Source organism: Idiotropiscis lumnitzeri, chromosome 4 (assembly GCF_059441095.1).
Source record: "Idiotropiscis lumnitzeri isolate Australia: NSW breed Sydney's pygmy pipehorse chromosome 4, RoL_Ilum_1.0, whole genome shotgun sequence".
Classification (NCBI taxonomy): domain Eukaryota; kingdom Metazoa; phylum Chordata; class Actinopteri; order Syngnathiformes; family Syngnathidae; genus Idiotropiscis; species Idiotropiscis lumnitzeri.
Window position 1 is genome coordinate 27,692,160 of NC_142394.1, and position 25,048 is coordinate 27,717,207.

Genomic DNA, 25,048 nt, shown 5'->3' on the forward strand with positions numbered 1-25,048 from the left:
CGCCAATCAAAAAGTTTGCCCATCAATCATGTAAGACAAAATACAAAACACATTAAAAACATTGAGGAAATTACGATAATTCATTTAAATCGAATAAAATAAATGCAAGCAATACACCCATAAAAATTTGCAACGCGAAGAAAGTGAGGAGGAAACACGATAATAGGAAAATGAAGCGGAAAAGCATAATATGAACGTTACCATTCTCCATGAGGACTTTTCAGACTGAACTTTTTCTCTTCAAGTTTGGATAAACGTACTGAAGCAAACGGCGACAAGCGAAAACTATTCTCCAGGAGAAAGTAGAGGAGCTTGTGAAGAGCAGTCTTGCTACAAGATGACATGAATCCCAAGATAGGCTTACCTTGAAAAAGATGCAGAAAATATTGGAGAAGTCAGCAAAAAAATAAATAAAAACAGTCAGTTTAAAATAGGATTGGTAGAAAGTGCAATGTAGCCCCCTGGTGGCTGCGAATAATTATGGCCCAAGCCATCATTTAATTTGCCCATTAGTGCCCTTAATTTCTTGGCAGTCGATCCAAAGTTGGTCAAACTTGCACGGGGAAACAACAAAAATAATGTTTAATGTTAACAACTTAAATTTTGCTCCAGTGTTGTTGCTAAAACCCGCAGACACAGAAAAGGGTGGTGGCCCACTGAGTCAGCAGACTTACGGAGTCTCTAAAGACAAGAATGCATAATGTGTTGTAAATACAGTTCCAGAAAAATCGTGAGCCACAATTCATACGTATACAAAAAAATAATCTCAACGCAAAACAAAGAAAAGACGACGTTGTGTTATATATAACGTCTTTTCGACAACTTGATGCAAGAAAATGTGGGGAATTGTCCTTTTGTCTCCGCGCCATAAACGGCATCATTAATTCACTTCCTGGAAGTCACGGTTAGACTCCGCGGGGTCCTAAAAGCGCGATTGTCTCTTTAAATGGGGCCAAAGACAACGACTGTGATTTAGAGAGATAACCACTAGAGGGAGCCTCTCCTGGGTGAGAACGGTCAGTCCTTGCCGCCATCTGATTTAAATCAAATCCCATTTTAGGAGTCATTTATGCAGAAAAACAGGTAAGGACCAAAGGGTTCACATAAATAATTTTAAATTTAAAATTAAATAAAAATCAAACACAAAAATAGTTAAGCGTCAAAATCAAGTTTTATTTTTTGACACAAATGGCGGCAGAATGAAATCAATGAGAAATGCAATCTCACGCATTGATGACAATTCACTTCACACCTTGATATTTGGGTTATACATGATCTATATAGTCACTCGTACAAAAAAAAAAAAGAAAAAAAAATTGAAATGTGTATATAATGTGAGTCAGGAACACAAAAAAGTGTTGTGAGGCTTGTGGATCACAGTTAACATCTACAATGTGTGTTTTTTTTTTATGTACCGCTTTCTGAATGGTCTCTTTTTACCAACTTGTACCACAAAGCAGCCACTATACAGTACACTTCACAATTAGATAAGTGATTACGGAACACAGTCGACATTAAGCAAAAGTTGACTACATTTGTTGGACCTTTTTTTGTCTTTCACATTAGAGCTTGGTGTGTGTGTGTGTCGACACACACACATCCATTGTCAAACAACGCCGCACGAAAACAAAACTTCAAAGTGTGACCTTGTGTACCTGGAGTGTCTTAATACCTAGGGCACTAAAAATGGTGTCCCACCAGGATCTAATCCATTGTCCGGCACATTGTGTACCTGGTAACTCTTTAGTGTTCAAAAGATTTGCGCACGTTGTGGATCGCCACGGCGTTCAAACTGAAAATCAGTCACAATGGGACTAAGAAGAAATGGGCAACGACCAGAAAAGGCGCGCAAAAGCTACATTTTAAATGACATTGGCCATATCCAAAACTAGATTCGGTACGCAACTAGAGTAGGACTTTGAATCGGTCGAATGAGACGACATGACGCGTCGATTCCACATTGACCGTTTGAATATGTTATTTTGTCAATTCTTAACCCTGTTCTCACCAAATATGGAACAAGTGCCCTCAATCCAATCGGCCTGTGTGAGAAGCACAATCAACTGCCACCAAGCGAGCAGGAGCGGCATGACGACTTGGCGTGACGGCTACATGACGTCCACGAAGAACTCGCTGGGGTTGCCCATGGCCAGGTGGAAGGACTGGCGGGATGCAGTCAGCTCAGGGGGCACGGAGCCCAAGTCGCGGGTGGGCGGTGCTCCAGGAGGTCCGGCCGAAATAGAAGAGAGCGGTGGCGGCAGGGTCGGGTGCATGGGGGCCGTGGGCAGCTGCGGCGCGTGAGGAAGGGCGTGGGCGCTCGCCAGGGCCGGGTGCGGGTGCTGGGGGACCATCATCACCATCATGGGGTTGTAAGGCATTATACCCGGAGGGTAGGGGGACATGTGGGGGGGCTGGGGCATGCGGTGATGATGCGAGCGCTGGGAGGAGGCGTGGCTGTGCTCGCTGGGAGCGGCCGAGCCGTGGCCCCGCCTCAAGCTGCTCCGGGTGGAGTATTCCGATTCGCTGCCACTGCCGGAGCGCGAGTCGCCCCCGCCGGCATCCCCCCCACAGGGAGACTTCTCACCACCTCCCGCCGTGCTGCCGGGACCTTTGCTGCTGCCACGACGGCGCTCGCCTTCGCTTCGCGTCGACCCGCTGCTTCGGCTCCCTGCGAACGGACGGACGACAAAGTCACACTGGAATGCTTTTGACTTGGCTGGTTTTGACACGATGAGGCGAGGACACAATTAATGGCGCTTAAAAAAAAAAAAAACGTAATTACGCTGACACCGTATTGTACGTCGCCTGTTTCCAGTGTTTAGCAGCGGCGCTAGCGTTAGCAAGAACTTCGAAATTTCACTATTGTCTCTAGGAAGGAAAATATTGTGAAATACAGAGCAGGTTAAATTTAAGTAGAAAATGTTGAATATCTAAAAATGGTTGTTCATTATTAAGTGAAAATGTGATGTTTTTGTCTTCAGCACTTATAAACAGAGAAAAACAATGGGCACGTGAGAGGATGATGTCATGCATACAAATTAACGTTCTGACAGCCATGCGTGTCCTTTCCTTCCTGCTCAAACCGACTGAAAAGCGTTTACTCTTTGATGAAAAAGGAAGATTGTATCAACATCTCTGATTATTACGTCTGATTGTTGTTTTGAAAAGCCCTGTCATCCTCCATTGCAATCAGCCCGAGAAAAACGATCCCAGTGAAATTTGAAGGCAGTGATTTTGTTTAACACATGAAAACACTACGAGTAAAATAAAAAAAAGGAAAGAAAAAAAGTCAAAACTTGACGCTCACCTTCGCTGTGCTGGCTGCCGGTGCTCCCTGGAGTGTAGCTGTAGCTGGTGAGCTCGTGGTACGGCGGCGGCTGGCTGGAGTAAGGATGGGTGGCGTAGGGCTGATAGGGGAACGTGTGCATCATGGGCCACGGTGACGCTCCAGGGAGGGGCAGAGGGGCCAAGGTGTCCTGGTCTGAGGCCCCGCTGGAGCCGTCGTTGTCATTCAGGGACAGGTTGGCCATATCTGGGCGCAAATGTCAAATGTTGGCTATTATCGTGGAAAATTTGACCTCCGTGTGTTACATTAACTCATTTACTACCATTGACGGCTAAAGACGTCAAAAAATCCATTTTTTTCCGGCTGGTAGAGAATGACTTAAACAACTGAGTAAATGTTTAGTTTTGTGCCTATGTCAGAAAATGTGTCTGTACCTCTAAAAGGCTGCCTAAAGAATGTGTAGCGAGCGCTCCAATACAGTGTGAGGTTTGCACACACTACTTACAATTCTCGCAGTCACTTAAGTCCCCGAAGACATAATAGCATTGTTCCGAGAAGGTGATCTTGTTGACCGTGTGACGAATGAAGCCGGCCTTCAGCAGATTGCTGGCATACTTCCTGGCTTCACGGCGGTCCTGGAATCCCTCGATGTGGTGAAACAGCCACTCCACCACATCCGAGCCTGGTCACACATTGCGTGCACGGCAAATTAAGATGAGATTTACACGCAAAGGGCTCTTAACAAAAGAGCACTTTCTGTCATGGAAGGAGTGGGGGAACCCAAATTTTTATTAGCTAGTGACACGATTGCAAAAGAAAAACAGAAAAAAAAGGAAAAACAAAACAAAACAACAAAACAAAAAACTTGGTTAAGTTTGAAAATGCCCTGAAAGGGAAAAAAAATCATGTCATTTACCACAGTAAAAAAAATAAATAAATAAATAAAACCTCTAAAAATGCATTTTATTGCTCCACGTGATTTAGCTGCAGGTGATTCCAATTTAACAGATGTTTTCAGTCAAGACAAGCGCTCACACATTCGTACTTTGCCTCCCTCCCTCCCTCCCTCCGACAAATCACACGGTTTTAATTCCCGAAACATAATGCCTGCCCTGTGAAGTCATGTGAAGTGCAGAGGTTCGCTGACTAATGTGCTCTCTCACCAAGGAAAGCGTTGGGGATGGTGATTTTGAGCCACATGCGATCCCGGACTTCCAGCCCCGACTCCGGCGAGGCCATGGCCTTGGCGACGGACGCCATGTCAGAGTGCAGTGACAAATTGAAGTCATCAAATCCTGTGGAGTCATTTCAGACAACTTTAGGGGAGTGTGCAATGATTCATGGAAAGGTGCCCGGAAATCAAAAGGATGTTTAAAAACAAAAAAAAAAAAAAAAGGAGAAAGACAGCTGGTTTTAAATAGAACAATTTCCAATTGTGCAAATCTCACGTTCAGTCTCTGTGACGGAGGAGGAGGATGTGATTGTGCTGAGGGAGGAGCTGCCGGGGAAGGCCGGGTAGGCGCCAGTCATGGCTACCGAGTGGCTGACCCAAGCTGCTGGGTCAATCGGCCGGATGGGTTCATCTGCACGGCAAGAACGCACACTCGCTCAAAAATGTCCAACTCTGATTTGTTCAACAAGAGGGCTCTTCGGCTACTTACTACGCGGCAGAGTGAAGTAGCCTTGCGGAGACGGGTCCCAGCACTTGGCCACAGTGAGGATGATGGGCCTGGCAAACGCCACAGATACATCAGCACCGCTCATTGCGCGAGGGTCTGATGAGCGACGCCACAATTTACAAAGTCATCAACTCACCCTGGCTTGTGCACAATCTCCCTCAGCACGCGAACTGCGTCGTCGTTGCTCATATTCTCAAAATTGATGTCATTGACCTTGTGGAGAAAAGAATTCAAAGCAGAAGTAGGTGGCGTGTCGTTTCAAGACGCGCTGCAAAGAAAGTTCGTTTGTCGCGTCACCTGCAACAGCATGTCACCGGGTTCGATGCGTCCGTCCGCGGCCACCGCTCCCCCCTTCATGATGGAGCCGATGTAGATGCCGCCGTCGCCCCTTTCGTTGCTTTGGCCCACGATACTGATGCCCAGGAAGTTGTACTTCTCTATACGGTGGGGGGAGAAAAAACATGTAAAGATCATTTTTTATTTATTTAGTAAGGGGGACAAAATAAAAATCCATCCAATTCTATAATCACAGCAGAGAATCCAGGTCCTGAAGAAGCAAAGCAGCCCCAGTCCACCGGACTGCAACCGTTATGTTTGACTGGTGGAGTTATTTTCACAGTATATGTAACGGGCTGCACACCTTTCAAAAAGTTCAACTTTTGGCTCACCGCCATACGAAATACTTGTCGTAAAATGGATGGATGCCATTTTTGCCTCAAGTCTTTCTTGGTTGCGTCATGATAACCGACCTTAAATGAGGTCAGTTAGGCTTGTAGGTTTTTGGACGTCGCTCTACACTCTTTTGTGTCCTCTTGGATAATTCATCCTTGTCCTATTGGAAGAATTTTGATTGACCGAGCACTTCAGCAAAAGGTTCACCAAAGTTGCCTGAGTTGCTCTAACTAACCACGTTTGGTCAAAACTTAGGAAATGCCGCTACAACCCTTTCCAGACGGATAAGATTTCAATCACTTTGTTTTCTCAATTGTTCTTCAATTTCTTTGGAAGTTCACCACAATGTTTCTTTTTTCATTTTGTCGGACAAATACTATTTGGCATTTAACTTAGATTTGTTAAGAATGCGGCACAGTTAATGTTTCGTATTTACATGTCTATGGGAGTTATTAAAACCAGATTGATGATCCAAAACATTTAAGTGTGACACGCAAGCAAGAATATGAGAATTTAGGAAGAGGCCAAATATTTTTTCCCCAAACACTGCATTTCAACGTATAGAAATAGATGCATACCCATGTTCAAGGTGACAGTGATGATATTCAAGGACATTGTGGAATCCGTCACACTGCTGAAGGAGGAAGCCTAGAACAAGAAACAACTAAATTAAAATCGTGCGCACAACTCCACAGCAGATGCAAAAACAAAAAGAATTGACAGAGCCCATCAGACAGGAGCGGCGTGCTCGTACCCTCTCCAAGCGAGGGGGGCGCTGTTTCCTGCGTCGTCGATGCCGCTTCAAGAGTCTCGACGCCGTGCTCTGTTCGGTCGCACTGCTGAACCTAAGTCCAATACAGAGGGGAGTGAATGTGAATTTATTTGCGTGACGTTTTGTGCCTCACCTGCTCATGGTGTCGTCGTCCTCGGAGTCGCAGAAGCTGGTGGTTTCCAGCTCGCTGCTCATCATGGTGCTGGAGCTCTCGTACCCTGCCAAGTGCCGCTCCAAGCGACTCTGGCCGTTCACGCGAGGACCTGAAAAAGGGAGCGACCAGACGTCAGGCTTTTTGACTTTTTACAGACTCGCCACCATTCCTTGATTGTATCCCGCAAACGATGGCGGCGTGCCACATCTTGATAGCTCACCGTGTGGCTCCACGCTCTCCCTGTGTCGAGGCCGCTCTCGCCTGAAGGAAACGACAGACTCCGTTTCGGTCTGCTCGTCCAGAGTCTCCACGCTGCCTGTCGCGTTGGGACTGAGGGAGACGTGGGAGCAAAGTCAGACGAGACCCGATTACAGAAAGGCCTTTGGCTTGCCAACTTTTATTTTCACCCCGCAAGTATGAACATGCAGACTTCATGAGCAGCAGGCTGCACAATGACACATCTAGTGACCTTTTGGAGAGAAATGCTATAATTTGATGGTGGAGGCATAAACCCTGGCGGGCCACCAGCTTCCAGACCACTTAAAAAACAAGAGTTACCAAGGTTATTATAGTGGACCAAAACGAGAGGAGGAAAAAAAAAAAAAAACGAAAACAGAAAAGGCATTTTCGTTAACTAATAAAAAAGGAAAACAAGAGGCTTTTCAAAAAACAAAATTGAACTGAAAACTACAGCTGAAAATTATTATGATAGTAAAATGTACTTATTTTTTGTCATTATCAATTTATTATTTTTAAATGCATTTATTTCGGTATTGCTGTACATCCGTAGCTACAGAAGATGGTAAGCCAGTTGTTTGACAATTGTAATTGACTTGACTTTATTACGCAATACTTAGTGACTTGTTTTTTTGTTTTTTCATCTACTCAAAAAGACTAAAACAAATACCAAAACTAAACTTAAACAAAGCATGTTGGTGACTACAAAACTAATAAAAAACTAACAAAGGTGCTCTAAAATCAACTTCAAATTAAACTGAATTTAAAAAACAAAAGTAAAAAAAAAAAAACAACATTAATGGAAAAAAAATCACAAACTATTATAAGCCTGTTTTGGCTAGTAAATAACGAGACGAGGAGATGAAGATCAATCATCGATCTGATCTTGTGCATTAAGTCTGTGGCGTATGATGTCCTCAAGATGGCCGCATTAAAAATGGCGGCATCACACTCATTTGAATGAGCAATGATTGTTATTCTTACAGAAAATTGATAGTGGCCACCGGGGAAGAACACTTACTGGAAGGAGGGCGGTCTGGAGTCCCCGATGCCCCCGGTCCTCTCCGCCGGTGGGGGTGGCAGGGGCGGCGGAGGGGGCGACGGCTGGGTGGACGTCTCCACCGGGGGCAGCGCTGCTGGAGCTGCAGGCTCTGCCGCTGGAGCGTCTGAAGACACCAGCTGATGGGGGGCAAAAATCAGTTAGCCAGAGGACCTGGGGAGGGAGGGGGGTGCTGAATGGCGAACGATGAATGGAAATGTAGGGAAAAAAAGGGAGAAGATCAGAAGGTAAGATGGGACACGCAAACACTACTCTCTTCTCAAGCGGACGTCTCACGGGGATCACTGAAACACTATCCACCATTTTGAGCTGTATCGCTACGGTCAAACAAACGCGCGTCAACGCTCAGGTTAAATGTACAGCACGTGACTCGCGACGCATGCAGCAAGAAATGTAACGCGCTTCGGATCTTGCGTTTGAGCTGGTGCACATTTACTGGACTAACAGCCCTCTTGATTTATGCAAAAAGTGCAAAACAATTGAACGAAATGGAGTGGAACAGCCATTTTGGCCCCTCTCCACATAACACACGTCACCCCAATGCCTGGCGTGACCATGAAGCCTCCACTGTCTTCTGGACTGGCTCCACCCTTCTTAGCGTGCAGCTCACATATCGCTCCCACGGGTCTATTGGCTTTAAAGCGCTCCCTTCATTCTTATGCACTTAACAGATGCTTGAGCCTCAAACCTGCTCGACCGGGCCAAGTCTGCTCGCAGGGTTTCGGCTCGACTTTAAACAAGCAACAAGTGAGCCAATGACTGAAGAAACGTTCTTAGGACGTCCTGATGATCAAATGGGACCCATCAGGGCAGTTTCAACAAGTGTGTGACCAGTTTATCGGCCGATATTTGGCCTAAAAAAAAAAAAATCATAAATAATCAGCGGGTGTTTTGCTACCTAAGCAACAATATTATCTCACGTTCTCATGAAACAATAAAGGACAGGAAGTAAATGGATGACAATGTTATTCTGTGTGAATTACATCACAGAGGAGATATAATTTAAGGTTAAAGGGCATGATGTATAAACCCCATAAATTTACGTGACTTCACGCGTCACAAACAAAACGGCGGACGCAGTGACGTTAGCGCCAACAAGCATGAAGGCCGATGTATTTATTGGTTTGGTCAGGTCATGTTAATTAGCTTCAATTCGTAATGTAAATATGAATATTTTTACTAATGCGCCTACTTGCGACAAGAAGTTTGTACTAATTAAAGCATTGGTTCATCCAAGAATGCCTTTAATATGAAATTAAAATTGGTACTGTCATTCCAAAATAAATAAATTAATCAAAGCGAATCGTGAATTGAATCGGGCCATTGTGTATCGAATGGATTTTGAAATTTTGAATCAATACCGAGCCATATCGTTTAAGCTTTGAAATATGGCCACCTCAGTCGAGAAGAAGTCTCAACTGCGCTGCTGAACACTGTAATGGACATTTAATCTAGTTCCGGAGCAAACAATGTTACTTCAATTACAATTTTTTGTACGGCATAGAGTATCTTTAGGGGTCGTGTTGAAAACCAAAAGAGTGGTTATGGAAAGTAGCATTTGAAAACGAGGACTTACCCAGGACACCACACGACCATTAAAGCACGGCAACTTAGCGCCATCGTCCGAAATCTCTTCTTTCACCACTCTGAAACAGAGAAACAAACGTCAACAAAATGATTCAGAGCACTGAAGGGTAGCAGGACTGAAAACCTCTCTAAACAAAGCCATTAAAAAAAATTAAAAACACAGCAGCAAGTCTTTACGTTACGTAAGAGCCGCTTTGGGCTTGTCCCGTGTGTTTGGCGCAACTTTTGTGTATTCCCAATTTCCCACCCACACCAGCATAAATGTTATTATTCAAGTTGTTAACAGGAAGATGGGCTGGGCGGGCGCACAAACTCCGAATGAGTGCGAGACTTGGTCAGGCTCCAGTGGGCTGAAGCAGCTGTTTGTGGGCCGGCGCTGGCGTAAGAGCAGCAAGCCTCAAAGGAAGACTGGCGGCTTTTTTTTTTGGAACATTTGAAACGAAATGTTTGTTTACACCATCTTCCAACTAATTAAGCATTAAGTATTGAGGTGAAAATAACAAAAACAACAACATTTACAGGATATACAAAGTCTGCAGCAAATTTGGCTGAATAATTGTAAAAAATTATCTAATTGCGATTTTTTTTAACCTTCAATATTGCGATTGCACGTTAATACAATACAACTTCATTTATATGCGAGTACTTTTTCAGAGTTTTCTTCAACTGTATTTATCAAAGAAGCAATGAATTCATCTGTTTTTCAATAAACATTTATTATTATTAGAGTTGGGCACTGATAAGCGAAATAAAGATAAATAGCTAAAATAATTTCATTTATTTAAACCCCACTTTTAATGTCAATGTCTATTGTTCAATTACTTATAATAAAGTTACTAATTTAAAACAAAAGTTAATGTTGCATTTTATTTTATGAGTTACAATTACTCTATTTACCAATTATCTATTTAGATTGGCAAAAAAAACAAAAAAAACAGTTAGGGCCTGTTCCAATTAATCAGTCAATATTTTAAAACTTGCTAAATTCTAATTTTTGTCGATTCTTTTCTATTTTTGTTGTTGTTTTTACACATTTACACGTTACAACATAAGACAAAGATTACCCCCACCCTCTCAGGAAAAAAAGCAGATTTATGTCTCTGTCGAAAATATTAATTGTGTTATATAAGCAGATTACACTTCGCCCTCCCCTGACGTAAAAAATCCGAGTCTGATGACAACATGCAACAGCTTCATTCTTTGCAACAGAAATGGCCTTAGTCCTGTCGGATAAAGTAAAAATTGGATATTATCCATCCCCATACTCCGTATTTCCTCCCCCTTGATGTTAAATTTGTGAAACATCTCATCTGAAACTGTGAACCCAACGAGAAGACTCGAGTGGTACCAGCACAGCATCCAAGAACAAGCCAAAAATGCTCCTCTCCCGACGGATGACACAGACACCCAGCAAATGCTCGACGTCCGGCCCTCGTTTCCTAGCACGCTCCTCCCACCGCCCCCCAATAGCGCGCACTCCCACACACACACACACACCCCCACACACACACACACACACCCCCACACACACACTGCTGTGGCAGACAGCTGGCCTCATACCAGGACAAATAAAAACACAATTATTACACACTCCTCTCAGATGGAAGGAGGTGTCCGTTGGTTTGATTGCCCAGCTGACTCAGAAGCCACGTTTGAAAATAGTCACAACTCTGTTGGAAAGATGCAAATAAGGACCCTGAATGACGCCACGTTGTAGCATTTGCAGTTTTAAGAAAAGAAAATTAACAACATTTCACGGAAGTCATGCTGGCTCGTCTGCCGCTCGAACCTGTCAGATTGCATTGTCATCCAATTGTCGATTAAATTCACACAATGGTATTATCCAACAAAAAGGGGAACGCTACAACTCGGTCCTCATCACTCTGCGGCGTCAGAGCCCCCCTGCGGACGCCCGAAGCCGCCACCTCCGAGACGGGGACACGACTGTTGGACCCAGCTACAGATGTTATTCATGTGAATGGCATCCAGCCATCGGCGCTCGGAAAAATTCTTAGCCAAGCTTTAAGATTTATAATAAATATGTTTTTGGGAGACAAGGAGCCTTTGACTGGTCATATGTGTAAAAACTATAAGTTTTTGCCAGCATGTAAAAGTTGGGTGCCTGTTATAACTTCATTATTCAGTTTAATTAGTGATGCACTGTCTAAATGGGTTCAGTCCACGTTTCTACATGTTGTCATTGCTTCTGTTTGTAAAAAAAAACAAAAAAAACATGGACTTTGGGAAAAGAAACTCTTAAATTTTAATTTTATATTACAATTGTAATATTCAGGGTTAAGACAAATCGCCACAAAGGTTATTTTGCAGTCATTCCGCCCGCTCTTTGTATACAATCACTGCAGGTAGTAAGCACACACTTTATTTTCCTCCTCTCGTTGTGTGTGGGGTGTCTCTCACATTTTAAAAATCGGTTAAGATAGTCAATATTGGTCTATGTGGGTCCCCCACTTGGGACGAGGGGTCTGTGCCGCTGCATAAAGCACACATACAGCGCATTCCTCTGCAGCAGGATTAGCAGCCGGCACAAAAAGGTGAATTGATAGAGGGGGAGCTTGTTGCTTCTATCCGGAGGAGAATGGAAGAAGGAATGGGAGGAGGAGGTGGAGGAGGAGGGGGATCCTGCGAATTAAAGGGGGGGGGCTGACTGCCAAAGTGTTAAAGAGTGTGAGACAAGAAAGAAAAAAAAAGAAAAAGCCGTATCTTACCATGATGGACTTAATGAGATGAGGTAGGGGGTGGGGGTTGGATAAGTGCAAAGAAAAGCAGCAGGGACAGGTAATGAACCCCCCCACACCTCACACCACCACTACCAATCACACTCCATTGTAATGATGAGGTTTGTTGAGATTCACGGTCACGATGCCCACGCAGCGCCTCATTGGGCAACTTTTCACTGGATATTTTATCTCTAACTTTTTTCTTTTTTTTTTTACAAAAGCGAGGAATCTTACTATAACTCACCCAAAGTCCTGGTCCATAGATTTGAAGAAGAACTTATAGTTGGGCTTGTTCAAGACTTGCTTAAAATCCAACAGGGTGATACTTTCGGCGCCGATGGGGATCTTCACCAAATACGGAGTCTCCTCTTCATCGATGTGATAGATGATTTTGGTTTCCGCCATGTCCGCGGTGGCTTTTGTGTGTTTATTGGTTCGCTTTTGTGGTCCTTGCCGAAGTTGTCCAGAAGAGTTGAGGCAGCTAGCCGTTAGCAAGCTAGCTGGCTGGCTAACCAGACGGCAGAGGTGAAACGATGGTGGCCGCTCAGATTCCTTTTTCTTTTCTTGTTGCCTTTACACGACCCCCTTCCTCGTCCCGTCGCCGTTTCGCCTCCAACGAATGTCTACACTCACATTTTACCGACAACAGCGGAAGAATAAGCACATTTACGCGAACCGAACACGGAGCAACTTTGCCCCCCAACAAAAACACACGGGGGAAGGGAAGGGGAGGGGCGGGAGTGGGGGGGGGGACAACCAAAAAGTTTTCACCACTTTTTTTTTTCTCTCTTTTTTTTGCGCGAGCCAACGCGGCGTGTGACGTCATTACGCACGCCCAATTTTCCATACGTGCGCTCTCCACCACGATTGTCCCTACTTTTTTTTTGTTAATGAAAAACATTTTTGTAGACGGGCTGGATTAATTAATTAATTCCATCAATTCAAGTGCCATTAATCGATTCCTCCTGCCTTCTCTCCTTCCTCTTTTATTCGCCCTTCCAATAATTACATACAATTCACTTTATATAAAAAATTCTGAACTTCATTAAAAATGGCTGTACGTACTCTAGGTTTGACCCTTAATGTGCAAAATAGACCCAAAATAAAGTGTAATTACTTCTTCAGTCAACAACAGTTAAAAAAGTACAAAACTAAAAAGTTAAAAAACACTGTCCTTGTCATAATTTCTAAAAAAAAAATAGTTCACATTGTCGTCATGACAACAACAATGTATGTCATCAGGTCACTATGATAGAGAAGAGTTCCTCTTCTCTACCCTTGGGCAATCTAACTGCAGCTTCATACACCCTGAGACCACCAACAGGCTTGTTTCTGGTCATTTAATCCATGAACTGTCATATTTATAATTCACTCGGGCCACGGATATTTTATTTCTTTTCAATGCGCTGTTACATATCAAATGAAAGATGAAATATGACTGCACCTGGTTGTGATCTCCTGCGCTTGATGGTATTCCATTGAGCAAGTAGACCAGGTGAAAGGCATGAAAGCAATCACAACTCCCAACCCGGTTGCTTTGACAGGCAAAAAAAAAGTCAACTGGAACCTTTTTGTTCATTGCACAAGCCAAGGAGGGAATAGCTCATAATGCCCCTTGTCACGAGGTAAAAATGTTGTTTGCACTTTGAGCACGTTTTGAAGCAATACACGGTTGTTGTTTTGCATGTGTGTGTGTGTGTGTGTGCGTGTGCGTGTGTTTTGATCTGCAGGCTCCTCTTTGTCTTTGTGCTGGTCTGTGCAGCTGTCATGTCATCAATCACACGCTCACATTCTGCACGAGGTGAGCCCAAAAAACTGACTGTGCCGCTTCCACGTAGGAAGTGTAACGATGCTATATATTCTAAAAATGTAAACAACAATAACATTTCAAAGAAACTTCTGCTGTCCAAAGTTGTGTTTTTTTGCCTCTTTTTATCGATATATTAACAAGTCAAAATATAAAACTGCTATTTTTTTGGGTTGATTTATAACAATAATCTTCACAATCATACATATTTTTTTTTTAACACAAAATATTTTTGATCGAAAATCCAGGCAAATAGAATTGAACTTTGCTGTTGGTCTTGTATTTATTTCCCCTATTTATTTTAAACTTTAATTTTTCATACTGCGTTCATGATGCGAGTCAAATTGACCCATTTTCAAGTCATAAAATCAAAACAAATATTTATTTTTTGTTCAATCGGCCTGTTTTAAATTCAAAATCTAAAAAAAGTTTTTATTTTACTGGAATTATTTTTTTCTCCACATTTTAATCAAATAAAAACATGGAAATATTCCAGCAGCAGCCCCGAGGACCCACATTTTTGTAGGGTTTACTTGCTTACATAATGTTTTTTTTTTAAAACAGACATTTTCCCAATTATTTTTTGATTTAAAATTCCATTTACAAAATTTAACATTCATGTTATTTTGTCAGTCAAACTGTCCCATTTTGATGTTTTAAAAACTCAAACTCTATTTTTTTTAAAATGCTGTTGACCAAACTGTAATTATTAAAATGAATACAAATAAATCTTAAAACTTGCCACCAATGTATCTGAACCAAAACTTGTACAACTCGTTTAAAAAGGGAAAAAAAAATCATTTTGTGAGGTAAAGTAAAAATGAAAAAAAAAAAATAATAATTTGCACAAGTGTTCACACCCTCTTTCTAACTGGGGCTCTGTCCATAATTAACCAATCACATTCACAATCTAATGAGCTTTTCTTGCTGGTTATATGCAAGCATTTGGAACAGTTTATAATTCACGCCACCTTGACTAAGGCCTCAGTTCCAGCTGAAGAAAAAACATTTTGTTCCCTTCGCCTTTCATGTATGAGATTCTTTGAAAGTTCTCTGTGGGCCCTGGCTTGTATCCAAAGATAAAACTGAAATTCATTTTGGGTCAATGGGAGGCATTTTAAACCGTGACAGCTGTGCCCTAACTTGAATGTACCACTATCAAATCACCATTTATCAGAGGGTGTGCAGACTTACGCAAACAGTTGGGGTTTAATTAGGCATTAATTGTGTAAAAAAAAAATCTGAAATTAGCTTGAATTAAAAAAGAAAAAAATTAAATCTGACATTTAAACAAGCGTTTGTAGACCTTTTTTTTTTTTTTTTAAATTGCATGTATTGTTTAATCATAGTTGGAAATAAACCCTTTTTCTCACTCTCCCATTCCTTTTCACTCGCAGCCGGTCCAGTAAGAGTCCTCAGTGCTGACATTGCGAAGCCGTCTTGGAATTCTCCGTACAGCCGGTATCTGGACGTCTCATCTGGACGTCAATCGAGCCATCAGTGGAACACAAACGACGATTTTCATTCTCGTCCGTGGGGCCAAGATTACCGAGCGTTTCGATCAGAGATGACGGGACCGACGGACAGGCTTTCCATCAGGCAAGGAGAAAGCCTCTACAAATACCCCGTGGTCGTTTTGAAATCGGCTCCTGGTCATCCCTTACGTCAAAGCTCCAGGAACCCAGAAGAAGAGTTGTCTCAAGGAGACGTTTGGAAATGGGCGGCAAAAAGAGATCGGTCAGGCGGTAAATCAGTGTGGCAAACGTCGTCTTTCTTTTCAATGCAGCCGGGCCGATATTTGGCTGGAAGTCGCAAGGACGTTGACAAGTCCACCAAAGTGTCTCTCGCGAGAGTGTCCGAAGGGATTCGGCCTGGCGCATTTCCTCCAAGGGCGACATCATCCTTCGCTAACGATAAAAAGGTTCAGTCGTTTCTCTACAAGCCTTCTTTCGTCCGACGGGAAGATTTTGGGAAGCTTTTGAATCCCCCTGCAGTGTCCCAGATTGAGAAGGATGAAAGGCTTCCAAAGCAAGGCAGGACGACGCCCGCCAAGGACGAAGACCGTGCTGGCCGGATGGATCAGGATGCTCGTCGCTATCAAGTCGCCTCGAGACACTTTGCCGCCCGAAGTCACTCCGAGAAACTTTCATCGTATCTCGTGCCTCGTGGATTTAAGACCGGCCTGGTCGCCGTGACAACCAGAAAGCCTGCGCGCCCGACATTCTCAAAACACATCAACAAGTTACCGGGAGTTAAAAGATTCCACTGGCCGGCCTCGATGGAAAGCGACTCTCGGACCAATAAAGGAAGAAGCTACGTGTTCAAAATGGCAAATGTTTACCCCTTTCTGTCATCCAAATACAGTTTCAGCCGGAGAAAAATCGCGCCTCAAACGACAGCAGCTCCGACCGCGACTAGATTTCGATATCGCGAAATCTTGGATGGCAGTTTGCTAAAAAAGCCATCAAATCAGGTCAAGGGTGCAAGCACTTCAGCGAGACCATCGAACGAGTCTGCCGTTCAGCAGAATTTTCAAGGTCTTGACCGGAACCTTTTTCCGTTTGCCACGACGAGCCCAATTCCAGAAACGCCTCTGCGACATCGAAACGAGGTCCTGGCGTTGGAAAACGATCCAAACCAAATGGTGACAAGAGCGGCGATGGCAGGTCGCGACGTCTCGGGAAGCGCCGGGCGCCGGCTTCCCGAGAGGAAATCGAGGCTCTTCGGCCCGTCCGCCAGCAGCACGGTGCGAGGCAAACTCGTGCATGCCGCCCACCACGACGGCCCCAAGCTTGTGGTCGAGAACTCGCCAATCGTCAGGCTGGCCAAGCGGCCCGAAGCTGAGCTGATGGGAGACACGACGACAAAGACTCGGCCCGACGTTACGCAATTTGCCGTCGGATTCTCCAGCACCGAGTTTCGCTTGCCCACCAGTGAAAAGCGAAGCCGCGAGACGAGCGTTGCTGTCGACGAGGAACGTGAGAAGAACATTCAAACGGATGAACAATCAAGCGGAAGTGAAGCGTCAGACGTCGGGGTGAACGAGATTCTGCAGGAGGATTTGTTCGAACTGAATTACCTCCGAATTGCGACGGGGAACATCTCCTTCAAGTCCATCTAAAGATCAGATTTGGATAAATTGGATAGTTAGGAAATTAAAGACGACCTTTGTTGTGGTTTTGTCGCTCAAAATATCTTGTTTCCAAAAATCAGTACTCTCTTCCAATAAATCAGATTAAAAGACAATCCTGAGTTGTTTTTTTTTTGTCCTGTGAGGTGGAGCATGTTGAGATTTTCAAGGCTGACAATCGAAGATATTAAACCTGGTTTCAGATCAGAATCAGAATCAGAATGCCCTTGTTATTCTACTCAGTGATTGGAGAGCTCTCCTCTCCACTGCACTATAACAAATAATTTAATTAAATATATCAATTAAATTAAATTAAATAAAAAAATAAATGTGAAATTAATTAATAAAACACAGTATGTTGCATTTCTTCAATGTAAGGGTAGTTGTGTGCGAGAGTTCAGCAAGGAGAGAAATTTTTTTTGGGGGGGGGAAATGCTCATGAGCTGATCATTTAAATGCAGTAGCGGGAGACGTAAAACGGGCAGGACAGCGGCCCTCGAGGACCAGAGATGAACATGCTCTAAGTCAAAAAAGACTCAGCAAATCCATTTGAAGCAAACTAAAATGAGTGTTTTAGGCCCAAGAAAATACAAGTTTTTTTTTTGTTGGGACTCTCATGATGGCCTGCTTTGAACCATTTCTTTAGGCCGCTTCCTTCGAGAAATTCAAAGCAATCAAACGAATTGTTCCCGCGATTCAAGTTGAGAACAAAAGGCTGCCGAATATTCCCGTTCCTCTTGTCCTCATTTCTCCCATGCAGGCGGCAGCGACGAAGTGTGCTGACACAGATTTTCCGTCTTCTCTTCTGTCCTCTCGTCAAGACTCGAGCGTGCTGGTGAAATAACGACGCGATGGAAAAAATGATCTGCTCACTTGTACAATTTTTTTTTTTTTTTGTTGTGGTGCCAGAAGACATAAAACAGAGGAACCAATAGTTACTTATCGCGCATGAAAGTTGGACTATTTTGGGGGTTGCGCTGACAACGATAACGTCAGACTATTGATTCACACTTGACCACAATAGGAAGGATGCCCGTCTTAAATATTTGCAAAGTTGGGCAATCAAAGGATTGGAGCCACCAGTGCGTTGTCGAGGCGCCTGTGTCCACTAGAGGGCGTTGGTGATCCATCGTTAATATGGCTTGCCAGAGGCTCGAAATGCTGCAGCTTTGAAATGAGACGCAATGTGCTTTCATGTACGAAGTTGGAAACAATGTCTTGAAGAAAAATAAAAATGTCCTCAAGGATCAAGAATTATAGCGGAAGTTACACCAGGGGTTCTCAAACTGGGGTGTGCGGGGTTACATGACGCGTAGATTGGCGGTCCTCAAAATAATTTGTAATAAATTATATTGTAAATTAAATATATAGTGCAAGCCTCAAAATCGTGGCCAGCCTGCCAATTAAACAAACTAAGACAGTTGCTCTCCCCTAACTTTGATTTGGGTCCATTAAAAGCGCTGACATGACAGTGACATAATTACAGAAATTTTACATTAACCAAACAAAATCTGAACATTGGAACCTTATTTTTAAGTGAATTCAACCGAACAATGTCTTATTTGATTAAAGTAGGAAACTTAAATTCACGTGCAATTCAGGGTTACAGTAGACCCGCTGTTACAATTACGAGAGGGTAAAAATGGGAAAATGCCCCCCCCCCAAGAGGTTTATGGACCCAAAAAGTTAATTGAAACCTCACATTTCTAGTCTTGCCTATTATGAAGTAAGTCAGCCACCATCACATAATGGCATCACATTAGAAGCTTTCATTGTTAGCTAGTGGTGATCTGTACGTCTAACAAAACCCACGGAAGATTTTTATAAATATCCCGTTAAGTCGTTTCGTGATTTGCTTCTTAATGCCTTTAATATGATTGAAGATCTTGGTGTCCACATTTTTGGGGGAAGGCTAAAATGAGGGCCGGTGACGCACTTGGGCCCCTGGCATAAATTGGCTTTCCCCATTATTCTGTGTACGTAGCAGTGGCTATCCGTCATAATTAGGAGTTACTAACTCAAAAAAAATGAATCTTCCATGAGGCGTTATGCCATGTGTGACGCACGGAGCAAGCCAACGGCGCGTTAGCTCGCGCCATTGTGAATGGGCATGTGCCTAGCGGCTACTAGCTATTAGTCACTAATTGGCACGCCGACCAGCGTTGAATCCGAACCATTACTTCGAACGCAGATCCACACAACAGCGACACATGAGGTAATGTCAACTGTGTTTTACATTCGCTAGCTAACTAGCTAACAAGCGCACTAGACCGCAGCGGTTCCGTCCAATAAGTCTCTGCCTCACTCAGTGGTGTTGAGAGTGGCTCCCCACATAACAGAGGCACTTAAGGCAAAGTTAACCGTTTATAACCTTTGTTAGCCTGCCAGCTTGTGAGCTAACGAGCCAACAAGCTCGCCAAACCACGGCAGGGTCATCTAATTCGTTAGAGTCGTCGTGTGTGTGTGTGGGCTCCCTCACACAAAGGAAATTTACGGGAAAAGTTGCACGTTTATTACATTTGCTAGTTAGCAACCTAGAAAGCTAACGCTCCGACTAGCTATTGATTTCGCTCAACCGCTTTGTGTCACCACAAAATACATTTTCCTCGGTAAAACTGAAGACATGATTGTCTTTTAGTACAGCCATCGAGTCAACCGAGGGGCATCGGGTCCACGCTAAACCGGGATTGGGCCCTTTCACATCACCTGACCCCGCCACCCTTTTTCTCAGCCTAGCTCACGCCACCTAAAATACCAACACTTGTCCCGAGTTGCCAGCTCCTTCAGAGAGGGGCCTCACCGCGGCCGAGAGTGTGAGGCGACCTGCCAGTCAAACACATTGTACGCTGGATTAACACTGCCCCCCCCCCCCCCCACCTTGTGTGGCGTGGAAAGTGGCGAGCTCCACTTTCCCAGAGAGCTGAACTGTCTTAACAGGCCTCATGTTTGTGTCCGAGCCGTTTGCTTTGCACGTTCTTTTCATGTGTGTGAACTACTTCCTCCGTGTGTATTTGGCCGCATGGTGTCCTCTTGCAAGCCCCGCCCCCTTTTTCCTCCTCCCCGTCTCGAAGTGAGGGGGAATTCTGTAGCATGTGTCGACGCTTTTCAGGGAGCTTTCCGTCAAAATAACGCTTGGGCACGCCCTCACCTCATTCCCTCTTTCGTCCAACTCAACTTTTTTTTCCCTTTATGACCGAGAATTGTGCACGATAAAAACAAAGGCAGAAGGATAATAAGACAAAAGTGTGTCTGGTGTGTGAGTGTGTGTGCGCAAAGCAAGACAGAGAAAGGCCTTTTGTTTTGCGAAGCGAAAGAGGGGGATGGCGGTGGGTGAGGACATATTGTAAGAAAAATGGTTGCTTCTGCATTTGTGGTGAGGGAGGAGGGAAAAAGATTGCTCAACAATAAGCCAACCATTGCAGTTTAGGCCAGGACTGTGGGTTTAAATTCACTTTATTGAGTCTGAAAGTTAAATGGGAAGATGTGATGCAGGGAAAAAAATTAGGAGGATTAGCACAAGTGTCTTGCAGTCTACCAAATGTAATCCTGGGGGGCTTTCGGGAATCAGGCAGACTGTTTATCTTGGTAAAACACATTCAGCAGTTGGTTAAAATGACTGGAAAAGTGTAGAAAGTGATCTTTAAAAAAAAAAAAAAGTCGAGAATGAATTTATACGAATGTTCGGAAGGAAGCAATTTGAAATTTAAGCAGTAACCAACGAGTCTTTACGTTTTTGTCGTGACGGAGGCTAGTTAATATGCGGATAAGACGTTGACGGCATGCTCCGCCCACAATCGATGGTGGAGGCAAAATCATTTGAAAGGATACAGTTTCTGATTGAGGCAAATTCCCTAGTTGGAGTGAGTCAAAGTTAGAAATCCACATTTATTTTTTAAATTTTGGGCACAGGTTCTTGAGGTTTTTTGTTTTTTGTGCGTCTTGTCACAATAGACATCCTCCAAATTTCATCTTGATTCATAAAACTGGTGCTGTGGGCTATTTATTTATTTTTTTTCCCTCAAAATTTGCAGGCTCCCTTTTTCTAAGAATTTGTCTCCTCAAATCGTTGCTTTAAACCCAAACGGGTGCCTCTCTCTTCAGTTTTGGGCTTGGGTCCTTGACATTTTTTTGTGCATCTTATGATGTTGAGCCATAAAACTGCAAATGTGTAATCATTTTTTTTTTTTCCAAATTTCGCAAGTCGGTTTTTCATGGGATTTGTCTCCCCAAACGACTGTGTCCTTGCGACTTTTCGACCAAATTTCATGTCGAATGCTAAAACTGCTGCTGCGTGCCGGTTTCTTTCATGTAACCCGCCCCCCCCCCTCAAAATATCTTCCCTTAAAACCCAAATGGCCAACTTCCTGTTCAATTTCACTCAACTTTTTCATGTCTTATCATGATGGACACGGCCTCGAAATTCCGCCCCCCCCCGTTTACGATGGGAACAAAAAGCTATTTCCTCACGCTTACATGCAGCCAGCTTCCCGTCCTGTGCACCCTGCAGGAAGTCATAAAGGCAGAAAGACTTCCTGGAACGTTGCCACCATGAAGTGAGCAGCGCAGACCGTATGGGGGGGGGGGACTTGTGATGTAAAAAGTCATAAAATATAAAAATAAGGCCAACAAACATTTGTGGAAGAAAGATTCATCCCTGCTTTGGTCCACACTTAAGACTCCCAAAATTGGTTCACGTGCAAGACGCGTCTTGCCGATGGTTGCCCTCAGGTGGCCACCTAAAGTGTGAAAGCACATAATCACGTTTCAATGCGTACCAATGTTTTAAGGTCATGGTTTGGTTCCGTTAGGGAACAAAATCGCATGTTTTGTGTAAACGGGAACAGATTTAATGACATTGGAAAAAAAAAAAAAAAAAAAAAAAAAACAACACAAAAAACAACTTAAAAATGTGGTTTTTGAACATCTTGACAGCGGCGCCAGTGGAAGCGGCTCGACCAATATGTGATATTGACTTAAGCATACGGAAATCAATACCCCGTTGCATTATGGGGAAAATGCCGTTTTTAGCATTTAGCTTACATTTTATCGATACCGAACATACTTTGCAAAAACCTTCCAACTTTTTGTCATTTCCTTTGAACGTTTAGTGACTTTAGCCCAGTGCTTCTCAAATTGGCGGGGGGGGGGGGCGTGGTGCGATGCTGAGGGGGCGGGTGCATGTGAACCTGGGGAACATACTTTTTTTCCGCCCTACCACAATAAAGTGTAATTGCACCTCCACTCCACTAGTTGGCAGTGGCGCTCTCCTTCCCCAACGTGCACAGCAAGTATTAACTCCACAGCGTAATTTTGTTATGCAACAAAAATGCGATTATTTATCGTTGCAGCGGAGAGTGGGAGGTGGTGCGAGGGGCGTGAATTGTTTTCTTCTCGCTAAGGGGGTCGGGGGGGGGTAACAGAAAAGAACCCCTCTGCACGCGGGCACTTGAAATTTCCAAACTTTTTCTTGCGTTTTGAGCATATGCAGCTCTTGCGTAACATTGTAGCGCACTGAGGATGAAGCAATGTGGCATTCACCCCCCAAAAACATTAAAAAGATTTAAGCAGCAGTTTGAACAGTCCTTCCGTTATGCCAACATTCAAATGATCACAGCGGGAATATGGATTCACTACGCACCTAAATCCCGTCGATCCACCGGTTGACCGCCATCCAGCGTCCTTTGAACCCGTGACCTTGTGACCCGGGGCCTCCCGTCCAACTTCATCTCCTCGTACCTTTGGAGGCAAGATGAGCTCGTCGCCACGACAACAGCGTGGGAGCTCCGTCCATTTGCCAAGCGCCGCGGCATCACTGCGAATGTGGAATGTAGCTAACATTTGCCTTTACGACGACGAGGAGTCAAGATGAAGTGGAACATTCGGTCTTTTCTCGGATTGCGCAACACGAGTAGTTTTTCTTCTTTTTAGGAAAGTGCAACTTCAGCAGTTTATCTTATTTTCGGGCAACCTTAACTTCAGTCGTACCTCTTCTGCTTAGGAGGGTCAAAGGTCAATCGTTTGTCTTCTCCGTCAGAAAGCGCCACAGTAGCAATCGTCGTTGCAATGCAGCTGCGCGTGGCCTTTACAACGATGAGAGGTCACGTTCAATTTTTTCGGTTCATGTTACAACATCTGCAGGTGCGAGCCGAGTTCTCATTTTTATTAATTTCTATAATCAGTGCACAATAAAGACCCGTTCAGGTTACTTCGCCATCTGCGGATGAGCCGGTGACGGCCAGCGAGTTGAATATTTGGTGAGTGAGACGACAGACGAGGATTGTCAACGTTATCTCATCGGTGGTCACCAATCAATCATAGAGACAAGGAAGCATCCATTTGATTTACGTGCACTCATTAAGGTTGAGGTTCGATCGGATAGGTGGGATGTCGACAACCTTTTTGAAACTGAGAGCTGAGGAAAAACTCCTTTGGTAGAACGCTGAAATTAACTCATTCACTGCCAGCCTCGGTAAAATGAATGTACTTTTTGGCGGCCATATCCGTCAATGGCAGTGAATTTTTAGCGATCAGAAACATGCGTCGTAAAATCGACGCCAGCTAATTCCGTCTCGGCACCCTCCCAAAAATCAGCAGGCCAGTTTCACAAAAAAAAAACAAAAGACACGATGAGTCCATCTGTTGTTTGACTGGATTCTTTTAGTCAAGTTTTTTTGTTGTTGTTTGTTTTGTTTCTGAAACAACAAAGCAATGGCAACACTCACGCATTTTTCGCATTCAGTAACGTCCCACGAACAAGAGACAATTTTGACTAAACACAAACGAAGTGTATTTCAAAGAAAAACGAGCAATGACCATGGAGGTGGGCAGTTTGAGCAAATCCTGTTGCGTTCCTAATTGGAGGATAGGAATGCTTTGGGGGGTTACTTTGGGCTTTTTGAAGCAGGGCTGGGCAAAATGTTCGTTGTCATGGGTCACGTTTGGTTTTTTAAATGAATTCTCAGCTTTTCAGTACAGCAGTTTGTCTTCCGATCAGATCATTTGGTGAAAGGGGAACGACGCTGCCCTATTTGTACAAATACAAAGATAATCGTTACGTAATCTCGGCCATACTTTGCCCAGCCCCGGTTTGTAGACATCGCAAACATTTCATGTGTTTGCCTGTTGCGTCTGCGTGGAACTACTTTGGTAGCTGCTAACATGGGGACAATTACAAACGGCAGATCCAAATCTGCTCCCAATGAAGTGCAGTTTAGAAACTTTGCAGATGCGCAGACAAACACATGAAGTCAATTTGAAACAATGATGATGACGATGAGGATGGCGCCGCATGGGCAGCGGTGGTTTTGGTTCTCCGATGGACACTCCCCTTCATGCATTTCACAGCTGGTCAAAGTGAAATCTAGGTTAAAACGTCAAGTCTTCACAACAACAGCTTTATCTCAAGAGTGTCACAAGAACTGCGTGGCGAGATAGGGGCCAGTTCTTCCACTGGCTTGCAAAAAAAAAAGATAAAATGGGGCGTTGCGTTCAAGACAAAGCAATGCATCGGAAAGTTGAGTCTTGAGGAGAAATCTCTCCCGTCGAGTTTTGGCACTGAAGTCTCCAGATCAGAGTCACGGCCAACGAGAAAGTCCCCTGATCGATCCGATTCACACCCAACAAATGACTTATATACATCCAAAAGCGATCATGTACAGAAAAATAAACGTGGTACCGGACAAGGACGACCCGCGTGATGGGTCAAATAAGACAAAACAGACAGGCACTTCAGTGCTGATGCGCTTATTAACAAATGAGGTTGGAGAAAAGTTCCGAAAAGCTAGCGGGTTAGCATTAGCGTGGCCATCAAAACGTTTTTTGCTGATCGATGAGTCATAAATGATGAATTGTCCTGAGCGGATAATTATGAGGTGCTGCGTAGGTGAGAAACAACATTTGCCTCTCACACACTCGCCCCCTCTAAAA

The 25,048-nt window shown here is 44.0% G+C and overlaps 2 protein-coding genes across 3 annotated transcripts; one reads left to right on the forward strand and one right to left on the reverse strand.

Moving 5' to 3' along the window:
- Nucleotides 1–1,152: 1,152 nt before the first annotated feature.
- On the reverse strand, nt 1,153–13,780 carry dvl2 (dishevelled segment polarity protein 2). 2 transcript variants are annotated; one of them, XM_088294046.1, is made up of 15 exons: nt 13,630–13,780; nt 9,437–9,506; nt 7,822–7,979; nt 6,784–6,893; nt 6,543–6,672; nt 6,392–6,482; nt 6,216–6,285; nt 5,263–5,402; nt 5,102–5,178; nt 4,948–5,015; nt 4,735–4,869; nt 4,450–4,581; nt 3,792–3,968; nt 3,308–3,532; nt 1,153–2,668 (listed from the first exon to the last, which is right to left on the reverse strand). In XM_088294046.1, exons 1-15 carry the CDS (start codon nt 13,689–13,691, stop codon nt 2,109–2,111), a joined length of 2,205 nt encoding a protein of 734 aa, XP_088150172.1. In that variant the 5' UTR covers nt 13,692–13,780; the 3' UTR covers nt 1,153–2,108. The 2 variants fall into 2 exon arrangements, with proteins under 2 accessions (XP_088150172.1, XP_088150171.1); XM_088294045.1 differs by lacking the exon at nt 13,630–13,780 and adding an exon at nt 12,430–12,911.
- LOC148338955 (uncharacterized) lies at nt 13,452–17,238 on the forward strand. The gene is made up of 3 exons (XM_088294047.1): nt 13,452–13,810; nt 13,916–13,986; nt 15,390–17,238. Exons 1-3 carry the CDS (start codon nt 13,794–13,796, stop codon nt 17,111–17,113), a joined length of 1,812 nt encoding a protein of 603 aa, XP_088150173.1. The 5' UTR covers nt 13,452–13,793; the 3' UTR covers nt 17,114–17,238.
- Nucleotides 17,239–25,048: the final 7,810 nt, after the last annotated feature.